The 16,565-nt window shown below is 25.9% G+C and overlaps 1 protein-coding gene across 5 annotated transcripts; it reads left to right on the top strand.

Annotated features, from left to right (window-relative positions):
* Positions 1 to 177: 177 nt before the first annotated feature.
* LOC123262740 (pantothenate kinase 3) lies at positions 178 to 16,446 on the top strand. Of its 5 annotated transcripts, none has more exons than XM_044725116.1 (9): positions 178 to 315; positions 588 to 603; positions 3,959 to 4,105; positions 6,129 to 6,307; positions 12,853 to 13,194; positions 13,263 to 13,516; positions 15,750 to 15,903; positions 16,177 to 16,290; positions 16,375 to 16,446. In XM_044725116.1, the coding sequence occupies exons 3-9, from the start codon at positions 3,988 to 3,990 to the stop codon at positions 16,426 to 16,428; spliced, it is 1,215 nt and encodes a 404-aa protein (XP_044581051.1). In that variant the 5' UTR covers positions 178 to 315; positions 588 to 603; positions 3,959 to 3,987; the 3' UTR covers positions 16,429 to 16,446. The 5 variants fall into 5 exon arrangements, with proteins under 5 accessions (XP_044581051.1, XP_044581050.1, XP_044581052.1 ...); XM_044725115.1 differs by having other exon boundaries at positions 3,956 to 4,105; XM_044725117.1 differs by lacking the exon at positions 178 to 315 and having other exon boundaries at positions 443 to 603; positions 3,955 to 4,090.
* Positions 16,447 to 16,565: the final 119 nt, after the last annotated feature.

Below are 16,565 nucleotides of genomic sequence, written 5' to 3'. Positions count from 1 at the left end.
AACTTAAAACTTCTGCGCAGTTGCAGCGCGCAGAAATCTCACGCATGCGCAAAGCCATTTTTTACGAAATCACGTGACAAATCGCGCGATCAGTCACGCGCATGTCAATTACCTTTTTATATTTATTGTATATAAATATATAATATATCAAATGTAATGTAATGTGTACACACACTCCGTTTGATACATAAGTAGTGATGATATATAATAATATGTAATAAAAATAGATAAAAATAATCTTAATTATTTACATCCTAAAATATAACAGTGTTACGTCATCTGAGTTTTTTAAAATCTCTTCTATTCATATGTCACGTAATTGACCTTTTTTATTTTTTTTATTACCGTTAAACAATATTTAGGTATTTATTTTTTTTTTTTTACTTATTATTATTGTTAATAACAACAATAATATAATTTAAATAATTTATTTTTTGAAAATTAAAAAAAAATTGATTTAAATTCACTCCAAAATTTGGAGGTTATTAATTAACTGTCTAAATAATTTATTAATTATTGGTGATCATGACGTGTGAAAAGTAATTGTTAAAAAAAAAATGAAGTTTTAATTTTATTAATGTTTTCAGGGTTTCATCATGACAGGTACTTTATTTATTTATTTTATTTTAATTTTTTAGTTATTATTTATAAATAAGAATTTTTTTTTTTTCACGGTCAAGTTTTTTTAGATCAAGAATTTAAAAACGAGTTTGTTTTTAATTTAAAAATTTATTTTATTTTTAATAAGTAAGCTTTTTAATTTTTAGTGTTTTAAATAATTGTAAATTTTTTTTTTATTTTTAAAAATTGTCTATTAAAATTTTTTAAAAATTCACTTAAACTTTGTTTTTAATTAATAAATTCATTTTTTTAACGTAAAATTTGTTTTTATTTTTAAAAATTGTCTATTAAAATTATTTAGACAAATTTTTTAAAAATTTATTTAAATTTTGAATTATTTTATGTCAATTTAATTTTTTTAATTTATTGGTTGAGAATTTTTAAATTTATTTAATTAATAATTTTTTTTTTTTTAATATTTTAATATGAAAATAAAGTTAGCTGACATTTAAAAATTTTTATGATTTTTTTTATTAAAAAATAAAAAAAAAAATTTTTTCATTTTTAAAAACTTCAAAACTATAAGTGCAATTTTTTAAAAATATTTTTTAGTTTTAATTTAATCGATTAAACAAAATAAAAAAATAGAAAATGTCGGCTAACTTTATTATTATTATTTTAATGCTTAAATTTTTTTTTAATTTATTTAAATTTTGAATTATTTTTATATGTCAACTTTTTTTTAATTTATTGGTTCAGAATTGTTAAATTTATTTAATTAATAATTTTTTATTTTTTTTAATTTAATATTTTAATGAGGAAACAATATTCTCCTATTTAATGATTCAAACTTTTATCTTCCGACCTGACAAACTTATATTATCTTTTTTTATCAGTATCATCCGATTTAAAGAAAGGGAAATCGAAAAATATTCTACCTAGAATAATTTTTTTTAGTTTTATTTATATTATTAAAACACAAAAATAGTTTTTATTAAAAAGTAAGCATTTTTTTTTTCAATATTAATACTGTTGCAAAAAAAAATTACTTTAATTCAAGAGAAAAATTCTTGAACATTAAAAATTTTTCTTTTGAGTTAATTTCATTTTTTTTTAATTAAAACAAAAAAATTTTTTTACTATAAAAAATTTTATTTTAATTTTTTAACTGTTTGTCAAAATTTTATTAATTTAATTTAAAATTCTAAAATAATAATTTTTCTAAATTTTAAATATTTATAATCAAAAGTTGAAAATTTTTTCTAAGCAGAAAATTAAAAAACAATTATTTTTCTTAAATCAAAAAAATTTTTTTTTTTCAAGTTTTTTGTAAGTTTTTACACTTTTAAAATTCCTAAATTTATTTTAGCAAAATAAAAATTTTTCATTCGCTTTTTTTGATCTAAAATAGAAAAATTTTTTAACCAAAAAAGAAAATGAGTGTTAAATTGTTTCAAATTTAAACAATTGAAATTTATTAATTAAAAAAATTATCATAAAACTCTTCAAAAAAATTTTTTATTCAAGGATTTGTTTCTTGGATGGAGTTGTAAAGGGTGGATTTATCCTCCTGTTTGTTTATTTATAAATCAATTATAGATTCATGAAATCGATGGGCCAACTTATCCACGATAATGCAATTAAATATCAAATTCATCGGACATCCGCTATCGAGTCAGCTCAGTTTGAATTTTTTCACCAGTTAATTTTTTTTTAATTATTTTATAATACATTTTTTTCAAAACAAAATTTTCTAAATTTAATTTTTTATAAAATTGTTATTTAAAAATTATTGAATTTTCCAAAAAAATTAAAAAACTCAATTTTAACAAATTGATATTATTTTTTTTTAATTGAAAATTTTTATTAAAAAAATTTTGATAATTTTTCTTTTGCTTGGTTTGAATTTTTTCACCAGTTAATATTTTTTAATTATTTTAGAATAATTTTTTTCAAAACAAAATTTTCCAAATTTAATTTTTTATAAAATTTTAATTTATAAAAATATTAAATTTTCCAAAAAAATTAAAAAACTCAATTTTAACAAATTAATATTATTATTTTTTAATTGAAAACTTTTATTAAAAAAATTTTAATAATTTTTCTTTGGATGGTTTGAATTTTTTCACCAGTTAATTTTTTTTAATTATTTTATAATACATTCTTTCCAAAATAAAATTTTCCAAATTTAATTTCTTATAAAATTGTAATTTAAAATTTATTAAATTTTCCAAAAAAATTAAAAAACTCAATTTTAATAAATTGATATTGTTATTTTTTAATTAAAAATTTTGATTAAAAAAATTTTCAAATAATTTTGATAGTTTTTCTTTTGCTCGGTTTGAACTTTTTCACCAGTTAATTTTTTAATTATTTTATAATACATTTTTTCCAAAACAAAATTTTCCAAATTTAATTTTTTATAAAATTTTAATTTAGAAAATTTTTAAATTTCCCAAAAAATTAAAAAACTCAATTTTAACAAATTGATATTATTTTTTTTTTTTTAATTGAAGATTTTTATTAAAAAAATTTTGATAATTTATTTTTGCTTGGTTTGAATTTTTTCACCAGTTAATTTTTTTTAATTATTTTAGAATAATTTTTTTCAAAAGAAAATTTTCCAAATTCAATTTTTTATAAAATTTTAATTTAAAATTTATTAAATTTTCCAAAAAAATTAAAAAACTCAATTTTAACAAATTGATATTATTTTTTAATTAAAAATTTTTATTAAAATAATTTTGACAATTTCTCTTTTAAAAAATTCCCAAAAACTTTTTTCTTATTATTAATAATGTATTTTTTATTAAAAATGCAGATTTTAATAAAAATAATTCAATAAAAAAATAAATAATAAAAAATAAAAATATAAATCAATAAATAATAATAAAAATTTTTTTAATTGCTCTAAACAATAAAAATATTATTAAAAAAATATTTTTTTAATTCTCAGCTGACATTCACGTGTTTTATAACTTCCTGTTGATTGTTATGAATAATTCATTATTAACAGTGATCTTTGACACTCAGTTGTATTTATATTTATAAAATCTTCTTTATTATTAAATATTGTTTTTTAAAATAACTCTGCACGAGTTTTAAACTTTTTAGACGCAACAAATTATCTAATCGTCTGTTTAATTCTTATACATCACATATAACAACATCTATCATTTGACAAACAATTTTTTGTTGCCTCAATACAATAAAAAACAATTTTTTTCTTCTTCTATTAAATTTGCAGTGATAATAATTTAATGTAAGATTATAAAATCATTCTTGATAATAACTTTGTTTACTTTAATATAATATTAACTAAAAATTTCAATAAATTTTTTTATCTGTTTAATTGTAATTAATGTTGCAAATAAAATAATTTTTATTTCCCAAGTAGGTGGGAAGGAAATAAAAGAGATAAATTGAATGATGAGTCCAAATAAATACAAAAATAATACAAACTCATCAATGGCGTCTAACGGATACTCAGCGACTTCCAAGCAAACCAAGGGCTTCAATCCACCACCTTGTGAGTCGGTGAACTGTATGTGTGTCTAGATTAGTTTTTTTTTATTATTTTATTTATTAATTTAAATATTTTTAGTAGACTTTATTTTTTGAATCATTAATAAGGGATCCGATGATTAATGATTTTTTTACACAGAAACTATTATAGATATTAATATAAAATTCAGCTCAACAAATAGACTCTTGAATAACACTGAAAATATCTAAATTTATTTTTTTAATATTTTTTATATGAACAAACAACGGGAGAACGGAGCTCTGACAAAACGTTGGTATAAAGCTCACGTACATGATAACTTGATAACGTCTCATCTAAAACACTAAAACCAAAATTATTTACCTTCAATATATAAGTAGTTATTGCACTAGCTACGGAGATTAATATTTATTGATAAATAACAAAGTGGCGGACAATTTAAAAAAAAAACTGAAAACTGAGGCTTTTTTTCACAGTTTTTAGTCCTAAAAAAATAGTAAAAATAAAAATTTTGATTTGGTTGTAGCTGATGCAATAGCTACTACTATGCAGAATATGTCGTTTAAATTTCATTAAGATCGGGTCAGTGGTTCCGGAGATATCATGTACGTCAACCAGAAAAACATACTTCTGAGATAAACGCGCTTAAAGTTTTTTTAATTAAAAAAAACAAAATCTTACCTAAAGTCAATCAGCGACGCCGGGACCATTCAAAATTCCCTTCAGCCTTTTCAAAAATTTGAATTTCTTCCACTCGAACGTCCAAATAAACATCGTTAAATAATCTAGATACAGTGGTCCGATCACTTAGAAATTTTAACACAATACTTTTAGATTTATGTACTTTCGAAAAATGTAAGACAAAATTTTTTTTGAAAGTTACAAATCAGAATAATCCTTTAAGTTCTTCGAAAGTATAATATGTTCTTAGACGATTTTTTCATCCTTCTTTAATCGCCTAAAAAATAATATTTTTAAGCAAAAAATATTTTATCAAAACAAACCCGAAAATTTTTATAACTGGACCCATAACCTTTTAAAAAAATTCAAATGTTTCAAAAAGTTTGGAAAATCCAAAAGTGCACGACTCATAATGCTCATTTAATTATGAAATATAAAAAAAAAAAAAAAAAAAACTTAAGTCGTTCAAAATTAATTGCCGAAAAAACAGCTGTAGTAGGAAGGTATTGCACAAGCGCCCCTGGTGGAATAAAATGTACATAATATCTATAGATATTGATATATCACCATCCATGTTAATTTTACATGGATATATATATAGATATACAGTCTTGTAGTTTTCGTTTTTTATTAATTGTAATTAAACGACACTGAATTAATTAACCATTCGCATTCAGTGGCCTACAATCGTCGATTAGAATTAAAAAAAAAAAAAATTTAACTCAAATAATTGATTTTTTCACAAGCTACAGTGTTTCCGGGGTTTCATACATGACGGACAGGAAAATTTTTTGACCTATTTTGATGTTTTTTTCCGTTTCTATCGCAGTAAATCAATTTTTAGAAAGTATGGAATTAATCTCCATTAAATTATCTCGACAATAGTATGCAAAATATCTTGATTCCGTGAACTTACAAGGCTATAATACTAAAAATAGTTGCTAAAATGAGGCGAAAAAAATTTTTCGATCGTAAAGCACTCTCTGATGCTTCGTATCATGAGTCGTGCAATTTTTAAGTTTAAAATTTTTCTCAAGCTTTTTAGTAATGCTTTCAGTTTGGTTTCAATTTTTATCAGAGAATTATAATTTCCTATGTAAATTATTTCCTGCATTAGAAAAAAATTTTTTTCCAAAGTTACAAACCAGAATGATCCCTTAACTCAAAAGTTTTTATATCTATGTATTTATATTTCTTATAACCGGGTTTTCTACTAAAACTCACACGATTCTTATCGGATCTCCGTACTTGTTTTCTGAAAGATTTCCAAGGCTTGAATGCGCATGCTAATTTTTAAATAAAAAATCATTTGTTCGCTTAGCTGTAGAATAATTAATAAATAGATTAATTGATTATTTGATTGAGAATTTTTGTTGTTTAGCGATGCCATGGTTCGGTATGGACATCGGTGGTACCCTTTGCAAACTGGTGTACTTTGAGCCAAAAGATATCACGAGGGACGAAGCCGATGCAGAAGTTGAAACTTTGAAAAATATTAGGAGATATTTGACGAAAAATTCAGCCTACGGGAAAACTGGACATCGAGATACTCATCTTCAGGTAAATATTTTTTTTTATAATTTAATACAATTATATCGCGTAATAAATTCCAAAACGTCATAAAAAAAATTTTACTATTATAACCGAAAAGAGCCAAAAGAGTGAAAAGGAAAGAAATCAAATAGTTAAGGCATATAATTACATATTCTACAAAATTATATTTCAATTTCATATGAAAAGCTTATGAAACATTGAAAAGGCACTAATTTAGATCTCGACCTATTCAATAATACTCAATTTAATTTTAAAAAACTTTTTTCGTCATATTAATACGCAAAAGATAAAATTTTCCTTATTCTCTTAATTATATAGATAATCTGAAATAAATAAAAATTTTTAAACACTTATTAAATTAAATTGAACATTAAAATTTTTCCCGGTTTTATGAAAGTTTTTCAAATTTTCTGTAAGATGGTGTTGCGCACCGGATACAGAACTACGTCACTCTCCCGCCAAAATTCAAATTTAAAAATTAGTTTTTAATTAAAAACTTACCTGGACCAATTAATAAGGTCAAAAGCTTTTTAATGATACTAAATTTAACTAAAAAAACTTATTTTATCATATTAATACTTTGGGGGCAAAGTTTTCTTTATTATCTTAATTATATAGATATTCTAAAATAAATAAAAATTTTAAACACTTATTAAATTAAATTAAACATTTAAACTTTCCCGGTTTTATGAAAGTTTTTCAAATTCTCTGTAAGATGACGTTACGTAACGGATAAGGTACTACGTCACTCTCCCGCCAAAATTCAAATTTAAAAAATAATTTCTAATTAAAAACTTACCTGGACCAATTAATAAGGTCAAAAGCTTTTTAATGATACTAAATTTAATTCAAAAACTTATTTTATCATATTAATACTTTGGAGATAGAATTTTCCTTATAATCTATTTAAATTTGTATTTGAATAACGCGCTTACAAGTTTGTAACTGTACTATATAAGTTTTTAGAGTAAAACACAGTATTTTATTTTGTATATATGTAGCAGCATTGGGACTACCCAATGGCCACCTTTTTGTTATTTTTTTCCAATTAAAAAAAAAAAAAATATAGAGTAAAAGACCCCATAAGTGGTGGGGATCCTATTAATGACATTTTCTTTGATTTTATTTATTTATTAGGTACAAACGCCAATCGGCAATATACAACATTATACATTTTAACAGTATAAGTTTAACAGCCGAGACCAGTGATTGCAGTTTCAATCGGCTTAGCGAAACGAATGGAAATTTTGAAAAAACGTTTTTAGTGATAATAGATAGTTTAATAAACTATTTCACCACAAAGCGTTTTTTTCAAAAATTTCATTCGTTTCGTGAAACCAATCGAAACTGCAATTGCTCTGCTGTTGAAAGTGCGACAGAGATAGTTCCGTTGAACTCCGTGAGAGCAAAGCGAGAAAAAGATGGTCTCGCCTGTTAAGTGTAAGAGATAATCCGAACAAAAACAGTTTCACTGTAAAAAAATCGCGCCAAGTCCACGTTCATAAGACTATTAAGGTAGTTGTTGCATGATAAGCATTTCAACAGAAAATTATGAAATTTTTTTTATTGAAAGATAAATATATCAATAAGTTACTACCAAAATTTCAGATCAATTGACCGCACCGTTTTTGAGTAATTAATTTTCGAAATCGCATCTTTTACACGCAAAGGTATAGAGAGATGGTAAAGTTAGTATGAAATCTTCCGTACCACTCGAGTAGGCCAAATAATTTCAGAAAAAAATTTTGGAACGTATTTAGTGTGCGTGGTTGCAAAATATTTTACTTTTAATGAAATTCGTAAAATCTATTTACTAGGACTTTAAAAAAATTGAAATAGACAATGACGCACACCAAGTACGTTCTAAAATTTTTTTTTTAATTTTTAAATTTACAATAAAATTTTTTTTAATTTCCGAAAATCAAAAACAATCATATCGGTTACTTGGATTTTTTAATTTTTTAATTTTGTATCTTTTTTTAAAGAAAAAAAAAAAATTTTTTTTTCCTAATAGTCTTATGAACGTGGACTTGGCGCGACTTTTTTACAGTGAAACTGTTTTTGTTCGGATTTTAGTATTTTTTGTAATTATAATGAAAATTTACAATCGGTACCAACTTAAATCTCGTGTTGACTGCATTTTTTACTGCAAACTATCCCCTTGAAGCTACAGTTTATGTAGATGTAATTCCAGTGCACTCTGGCGGCCGTAAATGTAAGCTGTGAATTACTTTTTTTAACTGTAGTTGCTTATCTATAGGAGGATTACTACACATTTTTATTTTATCTAGTCTGTGGCGCTGACCTTTCTCCATAAAAAAAAGTCAGGATCGAAATTTGTGAGCGAGCTATAGTATGTGCTGATAAAATTTAATAATTTCAAGTAAATAAATTGTTATAAGTGAATATAATTAATTAATACGGTGAAGTAAATTATGAATTACTGTTATGATAAACAAATTGGATAAAAAAAGTACCGCAGAATTAAATAAAATTTCGCAGCCTCAAAAAACCGTTCTGCTTACAGTAAACACAGTCGGTAGTCTGGCGCTCCGTTTACAACGGATTTGAACGGAACTTGGCGCCAGATTCTACCGAATCTGTGGATAGAGGTTTAGGTATTAATTTATTTAAATATAATTGAAATTCAGTTAAATTTGTTATACGCATAAAGAAAGATAAAAAAGAAAATGAAAAACAAGATTTTTGATGTTTAACATGGAGAATACTCAGCAATAAGTAAATAGCACATTCTTGATAGTTGTTATCCGAACAAAAACAGTTTCACTGTAAAAAAATCGCGCCAAGCCCACGTTCATAAGACTATTAAGTAAAAAAAATTTTATTTCTTTACAAAAAGATATAAAATAAAAAATTAAAAAATCCAAGTAACCGATATGGTTGTATATGATTTTCGGAAATTAAAAAAAATTTTGTTGTAAATTTAAAAATTAAAAGAAACAATTTTGGAACGTACTTGGTGTGCGTCATTGTGTACTTCAATTTTTTTTTAAAGTCCTAGTACAGTGCGCGTCATTGATTCGTACCGGTTGAAAAATTTTAAGGTAAAATAGAAAAATCAAAATTTCGACATCTGTAAATAAAGAAATCAATAAAAAGAAAATCTTTATAAGCATCAATTTGAACGAAATTGAAAAAATAATTTACTGAAAATAAATAACTCAAAATATCAATCACGATTAAAATATAAATTAAAAATATTAGTAATTAAAATAATCACACACTTTATAAAATAAATAAAAGTAAAATTATAACATTAAAAAAAAAGACAACGATATAATTAGATAATTTTAAAATTTATCAAATATAAATATAGGCATTGGATAAAATAAAATGAACTAAATTCAGAGAAGTCAGTAAAAAGACATTTGAATATTTATATTTATAAAAATATTGATAGTTATCTATATATATATAAGAGATTTCCACCTATATATTGATTCATCACGATATCTCTGGAAACATAAGGCGTAGAGATTTGAAATTTTGTAGGAATATTCCTTTCGCCGAGTAGAGGTCAGCTAAGAACGGATTTTACAAAATTCCACCCACAAGGGGGGTTGCGGGGGCGTTGACAATGGAAAATTCCCATTTTTAAACTATAGCTCCTATCGACTCCAAATTTAGTAGAGGTCTTCTATATGTGATATAAAAATGATCTAATAATGGATTTTACAACGAATCAACTCCAATAATGATCGTGGGGGTGAGTGTTAACCATAAAAAATCTTAATTTCCAAAATATAGCTTCTAAAAACTCTAAATTTGGTATAAATTTTTTATCTCTTATGTAGAGATCACCTCAAAATGGATTTCAATAAAGTCTACTTCCGATAGGAATTGCGGAGGTGGGTGTTAAAATCTAAAATTTTCATTTCCAAACTGTAACTTCTACAGACTCCAAATTCGGTGAGAATCTTCGTGTATGATGTCTATTTCAGTTAAGGGATTGCGGGGGCATTGATAATGAAAATTTCCCGTTTGTAAAATATAGTAAAATGACGATTTCACTGGTGGAATCAGTGTATTTCCACTGATTTAACCAGTGGACATAAAAGCGCGTATGCGCGCAGATATTTTGTTCACTGATTCAACCAGTGAACTTCACTGATTCACCAGTGAAATTGCATTCACTGGTTGGAATCAGTGAAGTTCCACTGGTGAACGAGTGAAATTCCACTGATTTCTTTTAAGAGAGTAGGTTATTATTCGGAGCGCGGGGAATCTTACCGCTGCCTGATCCGCAACCTCCTGGAGAACGAATCCGTAAACCTCCATGAATAGCTAACTCTGATAAATACGACACTTGCTATTTTAAAAATGTCTAGGTTATTTTTTTGGAGCGCGGGGAATCCCGCCGCTGCCTAATCCGCAACCTCCTAGAGAACCGACTCCGTAAACATTCAAGGGTTGTGGTCTAGTGCTCTAGAGCCTCATAGAAATTCTATTTCAATTTTTTATTAGCTCGTAAATTGCAAGCAATTATATATTTAATTGTATTTTTATTTGAATTTATGAATTAATATAAATAAAAATTTACAGATGTCTAAAATCACGGGTTTCTAAATTGTCTAGTCTATATTTATAGATGTCTATTGTTTAAGAATTTATATATTAATAACTATCAATATTTTTATAAATATAAACATTCAAATGTCTTTTTACTGACTTCTCTGAATTTAGTTCATTTTATTTTATCCAATGCCTATATTTATATTTGATAAATTTTAAAATTATCTAATTATATCGTTGTCTTTTTTTTTAATGTTATAATTTTACTTTTATTTATTTTATAAAGTGTGTGATTATTTTAATTACTAATATTTTTAATTTATATTTTAATCGTGATTGATATTTTGAGTTATTTATTTTCAGTAAATTATTTTTTCAATTTCGTTCAAATTGATGCTTATAAAGATTTTCTTTTTATTGATTTCTTTACTTACAGATGTCGAAATTTTGATTTTTCTATTTTACCTTAAAATTTTTCAACCGGTACGAATCAATGACGCGCACTGTACTAGGACTTTAAAAAAAAATTGAAGTACACAATGACGCACACCAAGTACGTTCCAAAATTGTTGCTTTTAATTTTTAAATTTACAACAAAATTTTTTTTAATTTCCGAAAATCATATACAACCATATCAGTTACTTGGATTTTTTAATTTTTTATTTTATATCTTTTTGTAAAGAAATAAAATTTTTTTTACTTAATAGTCTTATGAACGTGGGCTTGGCGTGATTTTTTTACAGTGAAACTGTTTTTGTTCGGATTCCAGTATTTTTTGTAATTATAATAAAAATTGACAATTTTAATTTAATACATTTCCGGTGGCAAACTATCCCCTTTAAGTTATAGTTCATGTAAAAATTATTCTTGCGCCGCCTGGCGTGTGTAATTGCAAGCTGTCAAATATCTTTTTTTCACTGTAGTTTCCCATCTATTATAAGATTAGCATGCATCCTTACATTATTTAGTCTCTGGCCGTCCGCTTTTTACATAAGAAAAAAGTTAAAATATAAAAATCTGTGTCGCTATAGTTTGTGCTGATTATTTTTAATAATTTTAAATAAAAATTATAAAGATAATTGATAATAATCAAGTAATACGCGTAATAAAAAGCATGAACTACTATTATAAAATATCATATAAAAAAAAAATCAAAATAAATTTGAAAATAAATTTGTAACCTCAAAAAATCGTTCTGCTTACGGTATATACACACTCGGTAGTCAAGCGACATAATGGCTGAGCGGACTAAGTCATTATCCCAATAATAGTTCGTTCGTGCGTCATGTCGTAAGGCGAGGGTTCGAGCCCCGACGGTTGTTCAAATAGTTTCAACACCCATCGTCGGGGGTCGCTCCGGTAGCCGAACTGTACTGGCATGGGTTTTCTCTGTGGTTTCCCCATCGCCACTATTCCAACAACCGATAGAAAGGGGTGAGGAATAGGGTAAATGCAGTACAGAAAGCACAAGTCGGTCCACAGCCGCATTGGAATAAAATTATATGTACGAAAATTATATGTTGATTATAAAAAGTGGAGAACATGTTGATAATAAAAAGTGAAGAACATGTTGAGTATAAAAAAGAGTGGAGAATATGTTGATAATAAAAAAGGGTTGAAAAACTGAGTTGATAATATAGAGCGGAAAGTAACCTTGTAAAAACCAGAAAACGGTATACAAGTAAAACTAATAATAATAATAATAATAATAATAATAATAATACACACTCGGTAGTCTGGCTTGAGAACGGAACTTGGCGCCAAACTCTATCGAGTCTGTTGAAAAAGTTATCGAAGGTTCCACTGTAGAAGTCCACTCAATTTTGGTACTTATTCAATTAATGAAATCATTAATTTCTACTATGAATATATTATTTCTAATCTTTGAGAGCTTTAGATCAAAAAAATTTTGAATTTTTATTCCAAGTAGAACATTTTTTCATTGAAAGAAAGTGTGCCACTAATAGGTCTTAGAGGTGTCACTGATGGGGTCTTTTACCTTACAATTATTTTTCTAGATGGACAACGTTGAAATTCGCGGCAGAAGAGGAACCCTTCACTTCATAAGATTTCCCACCAGTGAAATGGGAAACTTCCTAGCACTGGCGAAGTCCAAGGGTATGGCGAACTTAGTAACAACAGTCTGCGCGACAGGAGGAGGTGCTTTCAAATTCGAGGAAAATTTCAAGCGAGAGGTGAACATGAGTCTCGCTAAATTCGACGAATTGCACAGTTTAATCCGCGGGATGCTCTATATCGAGACGACGAATCCTCACGAGTGCTACTACTGGGCAAATCCTACTGATGACACACTTTGCCATAAAGTTCCTTTTGATTTTTCTGAGCCTTATCCGTTTATAGTGAGTTTCTCTGTAATTAATTCAATAATCAATTAAATCAATTATTAACGCTTCTGAAAAACTTCCAGCTGGTAAATATTGGATCCGGAGTCAGCATACTAGCGGTGTACGGCCCAGACAACTTCAAAAGAATATCCGGCACCAGTTTAGGAGGTGGTACATTTCTGGGACTCTGTTGTTTGCTAACTGGCTGCAATACTTTCGAAGAAGCCATTGAATTGGCGACAGGAGGCGACAACACTCGGGTGGATAAGTTGGTTAAGGATATTTACGGTGGCGATTATGGTCCTTTCTGTCTTCCGGGTGATCTGGTCGCGAGCAGGTATTTTTTCTTTATTTTGCTCTCTTGGAATTTATTGCTTTTTTTTTTAGGAGACGAAGTTCAAGTTTAAATAATTGTTAAGACACTGAAAAACAAAAAAAAATTATAAATTATACTCTACCGATTGAACTACTCAAGATTTAGTATTTAAGTTTATAAATTAAGTGTAGGTAACTAAGTATGAATTAAAAAAATTTTTTTTTTAATTTTCGAATTTTTTTTTTGTCATTTTTTTTATATAAATTTACTGATAAGCCGATGCAAAATTGAAAGCAAAACCAAAAAAAAAAAATAAATTTTTAATTTTCATGAAGATTATGCCACAATAATGGATAAAATCTTATTCCTTTAATTTTTTCAAAATTTTGGATACTTGGGGCGGGGAAACTGCTCAATGGATCGATCTGAAAATTTACAGGGTTTTTAGGGCTACATTGAGGTGTAAAAATTCCTGCATGTCTAGCTTCACCGTCGATATTTATTAAGATACAGTCGATTAACCAAAATAAGAGAAAAAGTCACTTTTTCAATTTTTTCAAGCTGGTATCGTACATCGATAAGATTTTTTCTGGAATTGTTTTATAGGATTTTATTGAGAATTTCTTCCAATTTCCAAAACTGTCCTTTTTTTTTGCTGTACAATTATTGGTTGCAAAGATATTGACGGTTCAAGACATAAGCGGCTTTTTTTTTTTAATCTCGAATATTTCCGCGACAAATGGTCGTATCAAGCTAAATAAAAAATGAAATTGAAGCTGAATAAATAGGCTATCTGTTCCATAAGATCGCTTTGTCTGAAAAAATTTTTCCAAGTCCGTAGAGCGAAAAAAAAAGATCAAAAATTTTGAAAATTTTTTTTTCGCTCTATTTCTTCGGATCATGTTAAAAACGTAATTCCTAAAAAATTTTGACCTTAGGGGCATTCCATAGTGACTGGTGGGACATTTGACTTTGAGATTCCATGAATTGTAAGCTATAATTATGTGACTGAAACTTAGTTACGGCTTAAAAGTTAGTTACTAGGAGAGAAAATTCGATTTCCCTATTGATTAAATAAAATTTTCTTTACAAATTCGTAAAATATAAACTTTTAATAGGGCATTCTATAGTGACTGGTGGGACATTCGACTCTGGAATTACATTAATTAGAAAATTATGTGACTAAAACTTATACTATAGTAAAATTTATCTTATAATATAGAAGAATAACTAATTAACAACATCCCTTTGTCAAAAACCTCGAATACTTTTTAAGTTTCTCGAAATTATCATTTGACTGAGAGTGACTGGTGGGACTAAGAAAAATCCTTCTCTCTTACCCAAGGTATACTTAAAGTCCAATTTCAGTTCGACCACTAAACTTTTAAAAAATACTTCCCTCTCAATACAAAATTTATTCTACAAATATTCAATATTATGAAGAATTAGACTGATTACCTACGTAGAAACAATTAAAAAAATTTTTTTTATTGTGACTGGTGGGACAGGCATTTGCTACTGATGGGACAAGTACAAAATGTCTACATAAAGCTGTTTATTAAAAAGACTTTTATATTATTTCAACGTTAGAAACATTATTGTTTATATATTTAACTATAAATTATTTAGGATAATTAAAAAAAACTAAAAAATACAAATAAAGGATTTAGCATGCTGACAACACGATCTTGATAAACTTAGGTGTTAATTAATAACGAACATAAAAAAATTTGTTCTAAAAACTATAATAATAAATATGTTAGTTAATAACAAACATAAAATGAATTTGTTCTAAAAACTACTAAAACATTTGACTCGAATACAAGTTAGTTCGGCTGAAAAGTTATTAGGAGAGAAAAATGGGTTTTCTTATTGATTAAAAAAAATTTTCTTTACAAATTGGTAAATTATAAACTTTTAATAATAAATTAGGACTAAATTAGAATGAATTAGAGAAATTTTTAAATTTTAGTCTTTTTCCCATTTCGCATGGAATGCCCCCCTTAAGATCTAAAAACTAGAGTCTTAGAGCTTTAAAATGAATTTTTTATTTTTGAAATAAAATTTGAATTTTTTTTTTATTCCCTTAATTTTTGTAAGTAGTGTAAATAAATTATAAATTTTTTTTCAGTGTAAACTTATTTAAATTGAACAAGTCTTTATTTTATTTCTATTTATAAATAAATTCCTTCACACTTCTGTTATAAATTCTCTCACAAATAAAATTATAAAAAAAAAACGGTGTATGTCTAAGTTTCCTACAATTGTGCAGTTTCGGCCAAATGAACTCTAAAGACCGGAGGCAAGCTGTTAATAAAGAGGACTTAGCACGCGCGACACTCGTTACCATTACCAACAACATAGGGTCCATTGCACGGATGTGTGCCGTTAATGAAAAAATTGAGCGGGTAAGTTTTCAAAAATTCATCAAATTAATTACAAAATTATTCTAGAATAAAAAATCAATATTCTAAAAAAAAAAAAAAAAAATCAGTCACCAAGATTCGAACCCTGAATTTTCCGAGTAGCTCAGTTTTGACTTTGTTTCTTCGCCAATGCTAAAATTTTCATATTCACCAAATTGAAAATTTTTTTTTATTTTCTAAACTTTAAACAAAAATAAATCAAATTAGACTAAAAATTATTTAATAATAAATTTTTTTTTTATAAAAAAATTACAGGTAGTATTTGCTGGTAATTTTTTGCGGGTGAATCCAATTTCCATGAAATTGTTGGCCTATGCTATGGATTATTGGTCTAAGGGAACACTAAAGGCTCTATTTTTAGAGCACGAGGTAATTAGTTAATTAATTAATTAATTTATTTATAAATGATAAATTTTTAATAATTTAATTTCTTTTTTTTTTTTTTTTTTTTAGGGTTACTTTGGTGCAGTGGGATGCCTATTGCAATTCAACGGAGAAACAATTTAGATAATTTTAATAAAATAGGAAAAAATTAAATTAATTAGCATTCCAATTAAATTATTGTTTTATAATTTAAGGGAATTTTTTTCATTCCTTATTTATTTATTATAATTATTTTTTAAAAGGGTTTGATTTATATTTAA

Source organism: Cotesia glomerata, linkage group LG4 (assembly GCF_020080835.1).
Source record: "Cotesia glomerata isolate CgM1 linkage group LG4, MPM_Cglom_v2.3, whole genome shotgun sequence".
Classification (NCBI taxonomy): domain Eukaryota; kingdom Metazoa; phylum Arthropoda; class Insecta; order Hymenoptera; family Braconidae; genus Cotesia; species Cotesia glomerata.
Note: the sequence above shows the minus strand (reverse complement) of the source record. Positions and strands in the feature narration are given on the sequence as shown.

Excerpts from the sequence above, each read along its gene's own strand:
- LOC123262740 (XM_044725116.1), top strand. The coding sequence starts at position 3,988 with ATGATGAGTCCAAATAAATACAAAAATAATACAAACTCATCAATGGCG. Across the intron at positions 13,195-13,262 it reads CTGAGCCTTATCCGTTTATA|CTGGTAAATATTGGATCCGG; the intron begins GTGAGTTTCTCT and ends AAAAACTTCCAG. Across the intron at positions 16,291-16,374 it reads CTCTATTTTTAGAGCACGAG|GGTTACTTTGGTGCAGTGGG; the intron begins GTAATTAGTTAA and ends TTTTTTTTTTAG.